This window comes from Leishmania mexicana, chromosome 8 (assembly GCF_000234665.1).
Source record: "Leishmania mexicana MHOM/GT/2001/U1103 complete genome, chromosome 8".
Lineage (NCBI taxonomy): Eukaryota > Euglenozoa > Kinetoplastea > Trypanosomatida > Trypanosomatidae > Leishmania > Leishmania mexicana.
The window spans coordinates 339,400-356,548 of record NC_018312.1 but is presented as its reverse complement, the minus strand read 5'-3'; the positions used below and the strand labels follow the sequence as shown (position 1 = coordinate 356,548).

At 59.0% G+C, this 17,149-nt stretch overlaps 6 protein-coding genes across 6 annotated transcripts; all 6 read right to left on the bottom strand.

The window, feature by feature from the left end:
* Positions 1 to 310: 310 nt before the first annotated feature.
* Positions 311 to 1,654, bottom strand: LMXM_08_29_1900 (conserved hypothetical protein; the record flags this gene model as incomplete). The annotated part of the gene is made up of 1 exon (XM_003872319.1): positions 311 to 1,654. One exon carries the CDS (start codon positions 1,652 to 1,654, stop codon positions 311 to 313), a length of 1,344 nt encoding a protein of 447 aa, XP_003872368.1.
* Positions 1,655 to 2,434: 780 nt separating this feature from the next.
* LMXM_08_29_1910 (conserved hypothetical protein) lies at positions 2,435 to 3,793 on the bottom strand (the record flags this gene model as incomplete). The annotated part of the gene is made up of 1 exon (XM_003872318.1): positions 2,435 to 3,793. The coding sequence occupies one exon, from the start codon at positions 3,791 to 3,793 to the stop codon at positions 2,435 to 2,437; it is 1,359 nt and encodes a 452-aa protein (XP_003872367.1).
* Positions 3,794 to 4,503: 710 nt separating this feature from the next.
* LMXM_08_29_1920 (hypothetical protein, unknown function) lies at positions 4,504 to 5,331 on the bottom strand (the record flags this gene model as incomplete). The annotated part of the gene is made up of 1 exon (XM_003872317.1): positions 4,504 to 5,331. The coding sequence occupies one exon, from the start codon at positions 5,329 to 5,331 to the stop codon at positions 4,504 to 4,506; it is 828 nt and encodes a 275-aa protein (XP_003872366.1).
* Positions 5,332 to 6,051: 720 nt separating this feature from the next.
* On the bottom strand, positions 6,052 to 7,863 carry LMXM_08_29_1930 (conserved hypothetical protein; the record flags this gene model as incomplete). The annotated part of the gene is made up of 1 exon (XM_003872316.1): positions 6,052 to 7,863. One exon carries the CDS (start codon positions 7,861 to 7,863, stop codon positions 6,052 to 6,054), a length of 1,812 nt encoding a protein of 603 aa, XP_003872365.1.
* An 835-nt stretch (positions 7,864 to 8,698) lies between these two features.
* Positions 8,699 to 9,535, bottom strand: LMXM_08_29_1940 (conserved hypothetical protein; the record flags this gene model as incomplete). Its single annotated transcript, XM_003872315.1, has 1 exon — positions 8,699 to 9,535. The coding sequence occupies one exon, from the start codon at positions 9,533 to 9,535 to the stop codon at positions 8,699 to 8,701; it is 837 nt and encodes a 278-aa protein (XP_003872364.1).
* A 3,339-nt stretch (positions 9,536 to 12,874) lies between these two features.
* Positions 12,875 to 15,271, bottom strand: LMXM_08_29_1950 (protein farnesyltransferase alpha subunit,putative; the record flags this gene model as incomplete). The annotated part of the gene is made up of 1 exon (XM_003872314.1): positions 12,875 to 15,271. One exon carries the CDS (start codon positions 15,269 to 15,271, stop codon positions 12,875 to 12,877), a length of 2,397 nt encoding a protein of 798 aa, XP_003872363.1.
* Positions 15,272 to 17,149: the final 1,878 nt, after the last annotated feature.

Genomic DNA, 17,149 nt, shown 5'->3' with positions numbered 1-17,149 from the left:
AGATGCGGAGAGCGGATTCGCACGCACATAATTACTCGTCACTGTTACAGCACAGCCGACGCTGCAACTCCTCCCATGTTCACCTGCACACCACACACACACACGCACACGCACACGTCAGCAGTCCATTCTGTTGTATCCCTTCAACATTCAAGCTGCAGCACATCTGCAACGTAAAGGGGAGGAGTTGGAGGAGGAGGGCGGCTCAAGAGACGCGCGCACTGACTGAGAAGTCGCGCAGTGAGCAGACATGCACACCGAACACCGTCAACCAAACGGACGGTCCGCAGCGCGGCAGGTGCATCTCTCGCTAGGCGAGGGAAGATGGGTCATTTGAGTCGGCTGGAGGCTCCTCCAGGCGGCGGATCTTCACCGCACCGCGATTGCCGCCCTTGTACGCCTCCTCCAGCACCTCGACGGTCCGCGTAAAGTGGCCCTCGCGCTTCAGGTCTCCCGTGTGCTCCGCAAAGTCGGCGGCGGATGGGTACATGAGCCGCACCAGCTTCTCCTCCGGCTTCAAGAAGTTGCGAGCGTAGAAGTGGCAGCGGTAGTGAGCGTTTTTACTCTTTTCGTCGCGGAAAGGTGCGCCGCAGTGCGGACACCGGTGCCGCGCGGCCGGCGTATTGCGAGGCGGGAAGATGGAGTTCAAGAAGCTTCGCAGCGTCCGCTCTACCGTGTCTGGGGTGCGCACACCACGCTCGAAGGAGCGCAGCGCGGCGTTCTTCGCACTAGTCACCGCTGCTTGCTGCCCACCTTTTTCCCTCACCCCTGATCCTGTTAGGTTCGTCGTTGGGGCGGATGCCATAACTTCCGCACTGACCCGGGCGGTACTGTCGATGATGTGCTGCACGCTTGTCCCCCAAACATCGGCGCCGTTCACGCCGCTGCGGCTCCCGTTCACCTTCGCCGTGGAGCTGCCAGCGGCATCCGGTTGTAGCTGTTTCTGTTCGTCCTCCTCCGCCTCGCGCGTGTGCTGAAGACGGTGCTGCAGGTACTCTTGAAGGCGGCGGTGCACGTCGCTGTTGAACGTGCTCTGCATGATCCACGAGTCCAGCAGGGCGTGGAAGAGATGGCGGTATTCATCAACGGCGTTCGCCACCCAGTAGGACGTGGCAGGGGCAAACACTGGGACATAGTAGGCAACAAGCTGCGGCAGCACTTTTCCAACGACCTCGTGCAGTTTCCCGGCCGCGTCAGCGCGGACGCCTTTGACGAGAGCATCCATTACGCAGAACGCGAGGTACACATCCTGCACGGCCGCATGTGCTTGATAGGTGCGCCCGCGGTCTAGCGCCGATCCGCGCGGCGCAATCATGGAGGAAATCGCGTTGGTGATGGTGCTGCTGCTTGAGGCAGCTGACGCCGCTGCGGCCGTTGCACGGGCGAGCTCGTCACTGACCTCTGCGAAGCGGGCTGCTGTGTCCTTGATGTGGTTTTGAATTGTGAGCCACGCACCCTCCACCCAGCCAGGATGGTCGTTTACGGCCCAAATAATGCCGTCCAGCAGAAACTGCGTACGGGGGATCATCGGCGGCACCCGAATGAAGGGATGCTGCCGTGAGGCCACCGCATACGACGGCGTGCGCAGCCGGCTGGCAAGGAAGAACTGAAGCGAGATGCACCACTCCTCCTTGCGCTGCGTGTCCAAGTCCATGAGTGTTCTCCCTTGAGTGCAGTTTGCGTTGGAGGTTGGCCGGGGACGAGCACGTGTGTGTATGGGTGCAGAGTGTGCACCGAGGTACAGAACGAGGAGACGGAGAGAACCTTGTCACGACAGTGCTTGCTTGTCTATGAATGTATGTGGTGCGGTAACTGACACACGCAAGCAAAGGTGTGCGTGTGTGTGTGGACATGCAGTGGAGTTGTGTACGCAGCGGTGGCGCGACAGAAAAAGGAAGGTAGGAGAAGACCAAGAATCGACAAGCACACGCATACACCACCACACCTCACCATCATCTGTTGCACGGCGGCTGCGTCAAGCAAGCGCACCCACCCAGCACCGTCTGGCGTCGTTTAGCTCATTTCAGGTCCAGGATGCCGCTCCTGACATCACCGCGACGAAGCGAAGGAGGAAAAGCTGTAGATGACTGCACACACTGGTTGAGTCGTCGACAAGATTCGTTGTGAGGTGGCTTTACGAACGCGATCATGACCGCAAGTCGCGTTAGCAAAGTGCCGGCCCAGACTTGTTCGCCGACCCCAAGAGTACGCAACCATACCCCAGGGGCAGGCTGAAGGTTCTGTGGGCTTCCCCAGGAAGAGTGGGAGACTGGACCCTGATGCAACAGTGAGATGACTGACATCATCAGGGACGAAGAACCCCGACAACACACGTGAGGGGGCGAGGAGTAATGCTGCTGAAGAGATGCAAGTACACCCATAGGAAGAGGAGCGAGGGCACAGCCGCATCGGCGCCCTACTCGCGGGACTGCTGCTATGCCGCAGCTTCGTGGACAGACAGTATCCACGCCACACACTGCGCCTTGCGCGTCATTCGTGCTGCTTGCTGCACCTGGGCCTCTGTCACCGGACACTCCATAAAGTCCGTCGCCTCGGACGCGGTCATGGTGCCCAGGCCCTCCTTCACGAGCTTCTTGAGCTCAGCGGCTGTGTAGTGATGATTCAGCTCAAACTCCGTGATGCTTGCGTCAGAGATGCGCTTACGCTTCTCTCGCAGGATCTCTTTGGGAATACGCTGGGGGCACTCAAGCAGATATCGATCAATGTTCTCAGCCGTAAGCACCTCCTCGCCCTTTGTCGGTTCCCACGCGCCGAGACCGTCCCTGTCGTCTGACGAGGGACGCGTGTTGTCTGTGCGGGTGCGCTTCCTCTCACCTTGGCTGTTCGTGCCGCTGTTGTCGCTGCAGTCACTTTGCCCGCTCGCCGAAGCCTCTTCGTCTTCGATGTCAACGGCCTCGTGATTCTTCTCGAAGGATAGGATGAGCCAGTCTTGGAGCGCCTCCGCGGTGGCGGTGCTCGACGCGTTCGCCGACGCCTTGCCTGCCTGTGCGGGCACAGGGAAGACAACGTCCACCACGAAATCTGCCAGAGCATCGGGCAGAGCAGCGTCTTGTGCATCGGATGCCCGCTTCTGCATGAATGTCGAGTTCAACACCGTAGGCTGAACGCCGCACGCTAGTATCATCCGCTTCACCTCATCGACCCGGCAGCGGCGAAGCCACTCATCAAGCCCGTCGATGAGGAGCTGCTCCACAAAAGGAGAACAGCTGCAGCAGCATAATGGCGCGGCGGGGATACTGAGCACCTCGCGTAGTCGAACCAGCAAGTGAATCGGAATCTCGTTTTCGACATCGTCTGCGTAGTGCGCAAGAGAGGTGGGGTGCAACGCTGCTTCGCTCCAGGCAGTGCTTACAGGTGCTGAGGAAAGCGGGATGGAGGAGGATTCCTGTTGCGGCAGGGCCTCGTCACTGCTCAAGTCCGCCGGCGCGGCGCCGCCCTCTTCGGGCGGTAGCGGCGCAGAAGTGGTGGTGATCCGCAGCGACGCCTTCTTTGACGGTTCCGGCGCGCCGGTACCCAGCACAGTCAGCAGTGCGTGCTGCTCAGCGGCGTCCGTGAAGAGACGACGCACGTTGGCTCGCAGGGCATCGAGGGCCGCTGTGAGAACGCCGGTAATGGCGGCATCCACGGCGAACACGCTCTCCGGATTCCGAAAGTTACCGGTCTCGTCGACCTCAGCGTCTAGCGCAAATGCCTGTGCTCCGGTATTGTCGAGGAAGGCAAGAACACGAAACAGAGCATTCGATTTAAACTGCTGCGCGGCGACCGGGGACATCACCGCTTGTCTTGTGCGTGCGAGGGCCAATCTGAGACGTAGCAACGGGGCATAGAGAGTGCGTGGGGGGGGGGGATGTGAGGCGGGAAAAGCGTGAGGCGAGACGGTGCTTTTCAAGGATGCAACCGAATAACGAGACATGTGCGATTTACAGGGGAGGGGGGGAGGAAGGCGGTTGACGGCGCCTACCCACCTTTTCCTAATATATATATATATATATACATACGTGTGCGTTCCTCTGCGGCACCATATCGAGGTGCCCATTCACACCCTCACCGCTGTGAGGGTGAATTACGTTCCCTCCTCCCATCGAAAGACGCCTTTGCTTTTATTTCCTTTATCGTGCTTGTGTGTGTGTGTGTGTGTGCATACGGTTCTGTGCGCCCGTGAGCACTTCCATCGTGTGCGTGCGGGTACATACTGCAGTGAGGCACTGACACACACACACACCAGACGTGCACCACGTTGGTCGCTCATCACCACCCAACTGAAATTCGGTGGGAAAAGTACAGCGAGGACTAAGCAGACACGAGAGTGCGGGTGCGTGGAGGGAGGGGAGGGTGGGGGAGATGGACGCAAACGTCAGCATACGCTCACCCTCCCTGCACGCACCTCCGCACACACAGAGATGATAGTCGCTGGCCTTCCTCAGTGATAAAAGGGCAATACCCCTCCCGTGTCTCCCTGTGACAAGCGCGTTTTCACTCGTATCACTCGTCGCGCCCTCGCTTCACGCTGATACACACCAATTCAAACGTTTTGCCCGCCGCGGTGGGCGGGAGAAGTATGACCCGGCGACGGCGCTGCTGTGATCGATCCCATGCGCCGTGCCCAGGGGCGTGGCGCACTTGCAGCTTGCCGTTGTCTTTCGTCGACGCTGAAGCCGGCAAAGACGACGACGCAGATGCGCATCGGAAGTAGAGCGCTGTGGGAATAGAGATTTCTCCGGTACTGGTGCAGCGCAGCGACGCGCGAGCATCGGGGGTGAGAGCGGCGACATCGATAAACATTACACGAGTGGACTTGTCCCCGCTGCACTCAAGGTCCCTTCTGTGGCTGTGTCGACGCGCGCCGCCGTGAAACTGAGGACGAGAAAGCGCGGTGGGGTTCTGTGGTCCCTCCACGATGCAAAGACTCCAGTGCTCTTTGTATCGATTCGGACGCTGATACGACACACGCGCCGCGTAGAGAGGAACGGGGAAGACTGTTGCGCCAGCACTGGGGCTGCTGCTGCTGCTGGTCGCACTGGTATCATGCGCCGCAGTGCTAGATACTCGCTCCTCGGCAATGATGTGGACTGTTCCCACTTTGTGCGCGCCGAGAGGCGTTCGCTGCTGCCTTGCTTGCTCCTCTGGCCTATGAAGGGCGACACTGCGCGTCACCGATATCGATGCCTCTTCACACCTCCACGGCCCGGCCGCCTCCACGGTGAAGTGGGGCTGATGCGGCATTTCCACTTCATCTACGCGGACATCTTGGACGGATATATGCACGGGCTGGATGTCGAGCGACGCCTTCGCCACAGCGGTGTTACTCATGGCCAACACCAGTGGGACGTTGGTGGTGCGTGTGTTCGCTGGTACGCGTCCAGCAGCTTTCGCTGTACTCGTTTCCCCGATTTTCTGTGATATCGTGCACTGTGGGCTATTTCACTGTGTGCTGCGGCGTTCGCACTCGTACACTGCCGGGGTGAGCAAGAAGACAAAGCGCGCGCGCACACACAGCGGAAGAGACAGGGACAGGGATAGGGAGAGAGAGTCGTTTGGAAGAGGAGGGAGGGAGAGAGGAAGTGGAGGTACACAAGTCCCAGTCCGCGGGACCCACTTCAATTCCATATCTCCGCACTCATGTGCGCACGCACACAGATGGAGACGCGTGCACTCACTGTTGCGGCTGGTCGCCGTGACATCGACGCTCAGGGAAAAGAGGACCCAAAAGCCCCGCCAACAGAAAGCACAGTATTCTGCGTGTGCCCACCCCGCTGGCTTTCCCTCCTCTTCTGAACTCTTTCGCTGCTCCCTCCTATCGTGTGGATGCCTGCACGTGTGTGTATGTGTGTGTTGGTGGAGGGGAGGTGAGAGGCGGGTCCAAACCACACAGCACGCGAAAAAAAAAGGCGAGAAAAATGAGCCGGTGCAGTTGTGATTGCTGCACGGGGCCAACAGCATCGAGACAGCGGCGACAAAGTGGTGATGGTGGTCATGGTCACTGCCGACATCCAGTGAAACTCGTTGGCAGACTCCCCCCTCCCCCTTCAGTCAGCGCTGCTCGCGGTTTTCGTAGGTCCAGAACGAGAGGCAGTCAATCAAGAGTGCCACAAATAATCCCGCCTGCGGAGATCGCACAAACTCGTCGCGCGTGATGAGCAGCGACTCGGCCTTCTCGATCAGGTCAAAAACCTCCTGCACAACCGTCTCGCGCGAGGGCACGTCCAACCCGGCGGCTACTAGCTTCGCGTGCGTTTCGCGAAAGAACTGGTTGACGATCATCGGCGTCAACACGCCCGTCCCTTCCATGTCAAGGATGTTCCAAAAGAAGTACGGCCGGCTGCACTGCGGCAGCAGCTCCACGGCTATAACAAAGTCTACAAACTTGCGGTAGTCCATCTCAGACCGTGTCATGAGCGTGTTCGTCTCGAAGTAACGATCGATAAAGAGGGAGCAGAGTGGACTGACGTCCGGCGGCAGACCGTCGTCGAGCACGGTTGGTAAACCCTTTTTGTACCCACGCAGGTTCTCTACATTGAGCGTGCCCGTGTTACGGGTGTCCAGCAGCACGAACTTGTTGTAGAGCTGCTGCGTAACGAGAGCACCGAACCAGTTCTGCGGGTCGTCCTCCGTCATGAGCTGCAGGCTCACCCACTCATCCATGACCCCGCTGTGCAGCAAGGAGTGGATGCGCAGCACGCCGCGATTGCCGGGGTCGAGGTCCCAGAAGAGCCGACGACTCACTGTGCAGCAGTAGAAGGGGAGCATGTCCGTGCCTATCGCCTGCAGCGCAGCGATCCGGGGCGCCAGATCGCGCACGTAGTTCTCCACCTCATCCTCCGAGAGCCGCCCATCGTTGTTGCTGTCCCACATAATGAGCTCCGCCTCGCACTTGACGAGGGACACCTGCTTTGCAAAGGTCTGGTAGATGGCGGCAATTTCAACCGCGCGCTCGGCGTTGCGAGGGCAGGAAAGGAAGAGCTGCACGTCCGGCCGCGGCGGCGGCACCGAGCAGAGATAGAGCACGTTTCCGAGAGCCGGCTGATCCTCTGCAAGGCGGAGCAGATGCTCAAAGTGGGCGTGGCTCCGCATAAAGGAGCTTGCAGAGACAGGGGTATCGCTGCGCTGCTGGTCGCGATAACGCTTGACGTGCTGCAAGACGGCGCCCCAGCTCGCACCCTGGGTGCCGCTGTTGCCTGGCGCGTCGTTGGACGCTGTAGTAGCGGCCGAGACCGGCGGCGTGCTTGCGGAGAGTGGTTGGCCCGGCGACACAGGGGGGCTCAGCGGGGCCATCGAGGGAGACGAAGTACCGCCTCCGCTTCTCTCGTGGTCGTCTTGCTTTCCCTCTCGTCTGCGTAGGATGCACTCGTCCTCATCCTCCGACACATCCCAGACGGTGCTCGACGGCGGTGGCAGTTGCGCTCCATAGCGTTCCGCTGCCCACTCATTGAAATCGTGCAGCAGCTGCTCGTAGGCTTCCATGCTGATGCTGGTGCGATCCCCTGCACTCAGCAGCGTCCACAAATGTGCGTGCATCTCGTCCAGCTTTTCGATCTCCTTGAAGCGCAGGTCCAACTCGAAGGCTTTGCAGGTGCTGTGCAGAAGCCGTGTTGTCTCGTCGGCGACCGGGTCGCGCCCTCGCATGTAAAGCGCGGGTAGGAACGTCGCCGACGCCTGCGCGCGCCTCTGCACCAGCTCGCGGTTGATGCGCTCAGTCTCGGCTTCGAAGGACTGCGCTGCCCACTCCTCCAGCGCCGTTGAAGTCGTGAGTTCATGCGCCCGCTCCTCCTGGACCGCAAAGGTGCGGAGGCGCTGAGTCGCGAGTGCGATCGGCGGGAGAGACGACGACGACGCAAGACTCATGATATTGTTATCCTGTTCCTGAGCAGGAATGCAGCATAGCAAGGAGGTCGCCAAGGCGAGGGGGCGCGGCGTTGCAGGGTACTAAAGTGTGCGCGAGTGCTTTCCGTCGGTGGCGCCGCTGCAAACGATCGGCGGTGCTAACGGGCAGTTACTGTGCACCCTCCGCCCCTGTGCTTTCTTCCTCGAGTCTTTCCGCACACACTGGCGTGCACACACCCTTTCCCTATTTGGGCATCCGAGAGGAGGGGTGTGTGAGGCTGACAGCTTTTTGCCCTGCAGAAAATCGACACAGCGCAGGCAAAAGGTTGTGTGAGTGGCTGTGCTTTATGGCGTATGTGTGCGTGTTTGAAGGGAAAAGAAGGAATATGCTCGCCGCCGCCGTCGTGTGTGTGTGTGTTGTCGCTGAACCCCTTGCGCGCATCAATATCCAATAACGAAAAGGAGAAGATGGCGACACAGAGGAGGGGGGAGGAGCCGTGTAAAGTAGGAAGGAGGTAGTAGGGATGGTAGGCTGTGGTGCAGTGTCCGTCGCAGACACACGAAAGAGCCGTTGTCCAGGCAGCGCCGCCGTAGGCCAGCATGACACCCCTCCCCCTTTCCCGTCTGCAGAGGCGTTGCGCAGCTCAAGCGGCACGCATTGTGCCAGGTGAGCGGGGAGAAGAATAGCCCGCCCTCCCCCTATGCACGCTCAGCGCTAGCTTGTATTCTTCGTGGACCCCACACTATTTGCTTTCCTTTTCGAATTGATGTTAGGTGTCGAGAGAGGAGACCAGCAGGCGACAACCCACGCAGGAAGATCATCGTCCACATCCGCGTGCGCCAAGCGGCAAGGTACTTACACGGAAACCCACTTGACGTTCTTTACATGCTCCTTGGCCCGCTGCTTGAGACGCTCGCGGGTGATTCGGGCGTTCACGTGATGCTGCGAGTCTACCACATGCACACAGAGGGCGCAGATAAAGGGAACAAACGTCCAGAAATACTCCCGGCGCACCGCCTCGGCGAGGCCGGCGTGTGCGTGGCGGAGGTGGCGCAGTTGCTTCTGCAGAAAGGCGCGCGCCGAGGCCAAGAACTGCGTTGTGTCCTTCAAGTACTGGTCATAGGCGTTGAGGTACTCACCATAATTTTCGTACTGCTGCGGGGAGGGCATCTGCGGTGGATTGAGGTCCGCCTCTGTAAGGCCCTCTCCATCACGCGACTCGCCGCTGTCGTCCGCATGTGTGGCCGCACGGCTGCCACCGCCGTACGGCGTGTCCTCTGACGGGATGTGATGGGAAAGTGCCGCTGACCAAGGCAGCAGCCCCGGCGATCGCGGATCAGGTGTACCGTTGGTGTACACAGTGTACCCTGGCGAGCTATAGGAGCGACCTTGGTGACCATGCAACGACACAAAAGGGAGAAGCACCGCGGATGCCGCTATGGCTCGCCTCATGTATGGTATGACTCTACACTGCATCCCAAGCACACGCACACCCGGGTGGTCGGGCTGTAAACGCGCTGACGACACCAGGTGCTTCAACAAGGCTGATGCTGCACTGTGTGCGTGGAGAGCGAGAGAATGGAAGGAGGGGGATGGGAGAGAGAGAGAGAGGGGGGCGGGCGGGTAGCAAAGGTAGTGAGAATGAAGCCGCGTCCTGCATACCTCATTGTGGCGGAGGCAGTGTTGGCACATGGGGGGGGGGAAGACATACCCCAGATACACACATACATGCAGCTGTTTCTTGCCTGTTCGTAGTATGATGCGTTTCCATTCTGTGAAACATCGGGCTTTACTTGCAAGCCCTGCTGCGTCCCGCACGATTTCTCTTCCTCTCTTTCCTTCGTCGCAGGGACGCTAAAGGGGAGGGGGGAGGGGCGCCTGCCGCTCTCCCGCGCAAGGGGACATATCGCTGAAAGCAAAAGCGAAGGGAACGCGCCGCCAAAGACGACGAAGCGGCCTTTTCACTCCTGCTTCGCCAACAGGGGGCTTCCGTGACCCTCGTGCACAGGCACCTTCCTTTTTCATCTACCCGCACCATTGCAGCGTACTGACTTGATCGCATCTCCAGGCATCGCAAGCACGCATGCTTCAAGATCGTTTCTTGTTTCTCCCCCCGTCCTCCACCCCGTTGCTTCGAGTCACCGCCGAAAAGCCCAAACAACAACACAGCACCAAGGGAAGCCAGGAAATCACTCGCGGCCAAAAGAAGGTGAGGGTTGCCCCTCCGAGTCAGAGACGTCCACATCGCATGTGAACGCAGAAAATGAAGCAAGTCTCGATTCACGTCTGGATCAGAAAAATAGATGCGATTGTACTTGGATGATCATCACGCTCTTCGTGCATCGCCCCAACTTCCCAGGCGACACGAGTGTCCTTCTCCGGCTCTCTCTCTTGTGCTGTTTGGGCACATGGTCGGTGTGCGATGCTTGTTATGAGGATAGACCCGCCGGGGAAGGGGACAGGTCATCTTGGTATTCCCCAGCAGCAGCAGCAGCAGTGGAGTCGCACACGCACGCAGTTCTAGTTTGCCATCCTTCATCAGGGAAGTTGGCAGCAGAGAAACAGGTTCTTTCAAGAAACAGTCCATCGAGTCGCGCGCGCCGAAGCGCACGAGACACTCACCAAGACCGGCACACAAGTTCTGTCAGGGACAGGGATACCCCACAGAGATACAAAGACCTTCCCATGGCACTACCGAAGCTGTTCCAGCCCCCCGCTCCACAGAATCGAAACGAAGTAGATCGGCAGCTGTGTCACAGGGGAGTGATGTAAAGCCCAAGAATGCAGAGATCAACAGACCTCAAGCATCATCATGGAGGGGGACGAAGGAAGCAGACACACACACACACAGACACGTTAGCGTCAGAGACGTCCACATCACATATGAACGCAGGAAATGAAGCAAGTCTCGATTCACGTCTGGATCAGAAAAATAGATGCGATTGTACTTGGATGATCATCATGCGCATGCGGGTCGCGTGGTGGTGGTGTTGGTGGTGTTGGGGAGGAGGGGATGCGAACTTCCTTGAATGTCGCCGCTTTACTTCCGTCTTGGCTGCCGAGTTCGCGTGCGCAGATTGTGTGCAGCGCACACACACACACACAGACGCGCAGCATGCGCGGGCAGGCTGCATAAGACATGAGAAACGGAAAATAAATGTGGAAGGGAAAAGGGGCGAGGCATCGTGCTTGTGCTGCGGTCGCATGGGCCCTGGAGACAGAGAGTGGAAGCAGCGAGAGAGAGAGCGGGGACCATGAGGTCACTGAGACCCTTTCTCACGAAAAGACAGCATGAAACCTCGAGCGCATACCGACAGATGGAGTGGAGATCTCGCCTTCACTAGAGAAAGGCAACTCCACCATGCCTCCCCCTCTCCGATTCCATTGCATTATCAAGTCCCGGGAAAAAAGCGCACGCAAAGAAGAATCAAAGGAACCACGCAAAGGCGGGAACATTATCGCATCTCCGTTTTGTTTCCCGGGCATGGCCGATGGACGAAGTGGCTGGGGTAGGAGGGAGAGAAAGCGCGTCGTCGTGTGTTCACTGTACGAGGCGTGCCTCCAGCCTACCATGCGTGTTTCTGCCTGGGCACCGCACGCGCGTATCTTGCGGCACACGCTTGCTCACCTTCGCCTCTCGCCCCACTCCCCTCAAACTTCACTGGACCGCGTACGTGTGTGGAGAGTGAGAGCAACTACGAAAGAAAAAGGAAACACACACGAGCAGCACTGCATGTACGGGAAGTAACAGGAGTGAGAGAGAGAAAAGCGCGGCGCGCGTGCGTGCGTGCACACGCACAGGTGTGCGCATCAATACATGCATGTACTCGAGCCCATACATGACGCTCGATAAAAAGACCAATTACGTACATGACGATGCAGAGAGGCAAGCGGTGCAGGGAGCAGACGGTGTGTGTGTGTGTGTGAATGGGGAAGAAGCTGGTGAGGGAGGGGGCCTGAGTAGACATGGGGTGCTAAAGGGCGCCACGGCCATGACCAAGCTGACACAGAAAGGCAACGCGACGCTGCCATGTCAACACATACACGAGAACAAGAGATGAGAGCAAAGCGCGACAACGTCAGGGGCCCTCACAAGGGCACCGCAGGAGGGAAAGCAGCACGCAACGCGCAACAGTAACAGACACACGCCCATCGGGAGACATTGGGAGAAGGGTAAAGAACCTCATGGAAAGTTCGTCTTTTCACTTGCCTGGAATGTGTCCACTCTCTCAGCCCCACAACACGAGGTCCATACTCCACACACAAACCTCCCTAGCCTGCCATATAGGCCCCATCGCGTGGTGCGACGCAGCCGTGGACACACGCCTTACAGCAATGTGCCGACTCCATCATCGGTGCACGGTCGCAGGCCTCTCCAACGCAGCGCTATATATGACCTGATCTCTCCCCCTCACCCCCCTCCCAACGTAGCAGGTGCTTGACCCTGTCACCACCAGAGGTGGCTCGGCACCGGCAGGGGATAGGGGGTGGGGTTGCCTGGCCCCCCGGAAGAGTGGGGGCACTGGACCCTGAGATGCCACGCGATGGCTGCTAAGGAAGAAGGAAAAGGACAGGCTCCATGTGGCGTTGAGTTCAGCTGTGATGGGGCGGAGCGAAACCGCATCCGAAGGGGGACCTGTGATGGCGTATTAGGCCCGCGAAGCAGAATAAAAGGGAGGTGGTGATGGCGCAGAATGAGAGGGATGGGGCACATGGTCTTGGGCGTCGATCTCCGTGCTTGTTTCTGGGATCAGCAGGCTGTGAGTTGGCGCGGCACAGTACACGGGCGACGCGGTTGACGCGCGCCACACAGCTGCTTGTAGGCCTTCTTTATCTGGACCAAGGCACAGCACTGCCGCCTCGGCTCTCTGGAATCAGTCGGGCAAAAACAAAATGGCTTTCACGAAGCAAATCGAAGGAAAGTACGCCGCGTTCGCCACTCAGCGTCGGTGTTTTCTTACGGTTGGAGCATACCCCGTCACACACGCCGACGCGCGACCGTGTGTCGCTCTTTTCGTTTCGCTGGTGTTATCAGACAGACACGCCATAGCCGCGGTACATAATGTTAAGAACCTCGTGTTTCCAATACGTGAGACGGATCGCGTCTGCCACTGTCAGCTGTTTCGCCTTGCTCAACGCAGCGGCCTCGTAGGCCAGGAAGTCGAGGACGACAGCATCCTGGCAGTCTTCCGGCTTGCCTGCGTCCGTTGCGCTCGTCTTCCGTTCATCCCACGGACAGGGTTCCAGCCACTCCGGCTGGAGACCCTCGCGGTACGCCTCCGACGGGCGAAGCTGCTGCACCCTGCGTCGCTGTGCCGCGTCCATGTACGTCAGCCACATCTCCTCCAGCATTGCTTGACAGGCCAAGTACTGTGCTGTGTCGACCTGGTGGAAGTTATCCAGCATGTACTGAGAGCTGCGCTCGTAGAGAGTCTTTAGTGCGGCAATCGCCTCAGACTTGGGTGCCTGCCCAGATGAGCTTCTCGTGTTGCTTGCCGCCGCCAAGCGCAAGGTGCGCGCCGCCTGTGCCTCCAGCTCGGTAACCCGGAGCCGGATGGCAGTGTGCAGCACCCGCTGCATGTGCCGCATCAGCGCAAAGCTCTCCACGTAGGTGTCCCACCGGACACGGCGTTGGCGGTCACGGAGGAGATCCACAAGTGGCGTGGAGGGGCGGACGGTGCCGGCGTCGACGTCAGCGCACATTTCAGAGTTCGCCAGTGCGACTGGGGTGAGCAATGGGGCGTCGGCGAGGTACCGCTGAAGCTTCTTGCTACCGTCCGTGCTGGCGTGCTCTGCCGCCCACACGTGCCGTCGCGCGATGAGTGTGTGGAAGAGGAGGGCAACGGAGCGGGCGTGGGTGTAGGCGGCCTCGTTCGTTGGGTCCACATACAACCACTGCAGCGAGTAATTCAGCTCCACTGCACAAATGGCTCGCAGGGTGCCCGACCAGTTCTCGCTGTTTGTGGGTGCGCCGTCCGAGTTGGTGCAAGCCTCGGAGCAGAGCTGCCGCCATAGAGGACGAAGCAGGGCTTCTCTAAAGAGGGCGAAGCGGTGACACCACGCAGAGTTGTTGCGGCAGTCTTCATAGATGAGCTGTGCTGTGAACTGCAGCTCCTCGGTGAGTGGACTTGGTGGTAGGGTGGGGCGCAGTGCTGGCGGCGCTGCGCTCTCCGAGGTAGTGATCCAGTCGGGTAGCGGCGTAAAGCACAGACCTTGATCAGCTGCAGCAGCCGTAACCACCATCGCATGCTCATCCAGGGCCCTCAGCGACGGCGGCGTCAGCAGGAAGGAGAAAGCATGCAAGTACCAAGACAGGTGGAGCCAGGCATGGTAGTTTTTCCCATCTTCATTGCACAGCACCGCGCGCAACGTCGGCCGTTCATCGACCGCGGCAAAGTCGAGGCCGTCATGACGACGCAGGTAATCGCTAAATGTTGCCTCACTCGCCAATAGGGGCACAAACGGACTGCTATCCTCCACCTGCTGCTCCAGATTTGCACCCGTGGCCGCGGCGTCCGCACCGCATCGGACATGAGAGGGGCTCTGCTGGAGAGCGTACATCAGCAGCTCCTTTCGGTGGTGCCACACCTGAAAGTTCTTGTGGTACAGCCGTGTGAAGCAACCGACCGCCGTCAGCTCCCAGCGCACCGCACGCCACGAGCTCAGTCGACCTTCCCACGCAATATCGGCACGCGCAGGGAGCCAGTGCTGCGACGTCAGCCTCAGCCTCGTCTGCTTTTCGCCCATCTCCCGCAGCGCCTCTTGCTTGTCTGCCTCCGAGGCGGTGCAGGACAGGATGACCGCCGGTACCGGAAGCTCCGGCAGCGCGTCACGGGTCGCTTGCTCCAACACCGCAGGGGACATGAGCACATCGCGTCGGTCTTTCCAGACGGTGTAGTTGGAGGTGCACTGGCGAAGTGCAAACGCCAGCAGCAGAAACCAGCGCGCCGCTGAGGTACGGATGGCATGAATCACAGGGGGCGGCGCACCAACTCTACATCGCTCACCGCGGGCCGGAAGCATTTGGGTGTACTCCAGTTGACCTCGAAGTGCGCGGTATATGCCGTAGACGAAGCGGAAGTTCGGTGGGTAGTTAATTGTCGCGACGGGTTGCTCTGGCGATGCACCAGGATTCTCGTCTGCTGGTGTCACGTCCGCTGCAAGCTGCATGAAGGTCTCGACGCAGGCGATCTGATAAAGCCACTCTCCATCCTCGGAGTCCTGCGAGCCAGCGGAGGAGGCAGCCGACCAGGACGATACCGAGGATTGGGAGGATGTGGGGCTGGAACGCTGCATCGCGCCTGCGGTGTCCACGCAAAGACGCATGCGGCGATGAATGGCTGGGGCTGAAAGAAGGAGGGAAAGAGGGAAGAGAGAAGGCCGGCGGAAAGACAACGGCGAGATGTAGAGTGTGAAGCGGGCCGACATGCGCTATTTGCATGTGGGGTGTTTCGTCAGGGGATGGGGGCGTTCGTAAACAGATGCACACAACCAAAGAGCTGACGTTGTTCTTACATGAGCCGTCATTCAGCTCAATACGGAGACATCGACATATTCCTCCCCCCTCCTCTCGGCTACGAAGACTATCTCCACAAACGGATTCATCGCAAGAAGAGCAGGAGGGAGAGAGGAGGAGGGGGGAGGCAGGTCGATAAGCGCAAGGTGAAGGGAGGGTCTCTCTTGGACCGATGTGCGTATGGTATTTTGATGCACCGTGGATCGGATGTACATTGCAGTCGTGTGGCGTGTGAAGTTGCTGGCACAGCTGGACAAAGCCGCTGCGTTACACGCACCCTCCCCCCGCATATAGACGCACGTGGGATAGGATGAAAAGAGAAAAAAGGAGGGAGGACGACGACAACGCAGACACAGACGCACGCCATAAGCGGTCAATATATAAAACACGCTCACGCACGCCCCCCTACACACACAAGCGCCTATGAAAGATAGATGGACAGCCATCGGTTCAGGGGAATACCGGATCGCCACTGCTTCCTCCCTCACGCATTCGTCTCCCTTGTGAGTCTTGAGCGCGCAGCCCTGAACCCACTCACCCTCCCCCTCTCTCGCTTCCGCGGTTCAACACACACACACACACACAGGCGTGTCAGCAGGTTGTCTTTGCCAAGGTTGGTGGCGACGCACGCCCTCCCCTCCCTTTCCCTTTGCCTGTGAGCTGCCGTGTAAAAGAGCACGACGGCGCATGTGTATGTGTGTGCGGCCATGAAGATACACAACGGTTCCCACTAGCTACGTACACGTGTGCTCACAAAACGCACACACCGCGGCCGCCCACAAGCCAACAAAGGCAGCACAGGTGAGACAGCGACTCCCCCTCTCCATCACACAACGCTGCCTACATGAATAGAGTCTGCGTCGTACATGTTTTCTGAATGCTCCGAACACCCGCGCTTCTGGACGGCGGTCACAGAGCCAGCGAGAGACAGGGCAGACGACAGAAAGAGTGAGAGAGGCACCGGTAGACAGACACAGAGCGAACAACGAAAAACAGACGGGCTGTGACAGGCGTCGTTCGACGTTTCGTCTACCAAAGGCGTGATCACCGCTCCACACCTCATGTCGCGCGTCTCTGCAACGCCAACATCCACCCGTGTCACACAGCACCTTCACAAGGAGGTCGCGAGGATACCACCACAAGAGCACGTGGGTGGCCGCAGCCAGGTGAGGCAAGGCGAAAAGCATAATCAAAGTAGAACAAGCCCCCCTTAAATAATCATCAAGTACACAAAATCGGTCTGCACCACAGAGAAAAAGAAAGACGAAAGAAAGAGAAAGCATGAAGAGGGCGGAAAGGATGATGATGAGGTCCGGTAAGAGGTCAACAGCCAACATCAGCAGTCAACCAATACAAGGACACAACCATGAGAAATGAGGGCAAGTACTACGAAAAGGGAGAGACGCGGGGGAGGGGGAAGAGGTGGGTAAGCGGCTACGCGTTCGAGGTACTACCGCTTGAACGGTGAAACGCTTTTCCCTTCGTCGCCCATTGGAGTAGTGATAGTGAGTGTCTGATGATACAGCGCTGCCCTCGTACCCTTCCGTGTGTGCGTGGATGACCGTCGTAGCGGTGTTGCCCGCAGAGGATGCGCGGCAACTTCTTGCAGACCGCATTCTCATCTTCTTGACTGCTGTACGGCAGAAGGCACACTACACGCGACCACGAACTCGTCGACCAACGCAATAGACGTACAGAAAGAGATGACGGGCAGCAGCGTCGACACACCACAGACGAGAAAGGGTATAAGCACAGCAAGAAAAGGAAGAGACAGCAACAGAGGTGTGGAC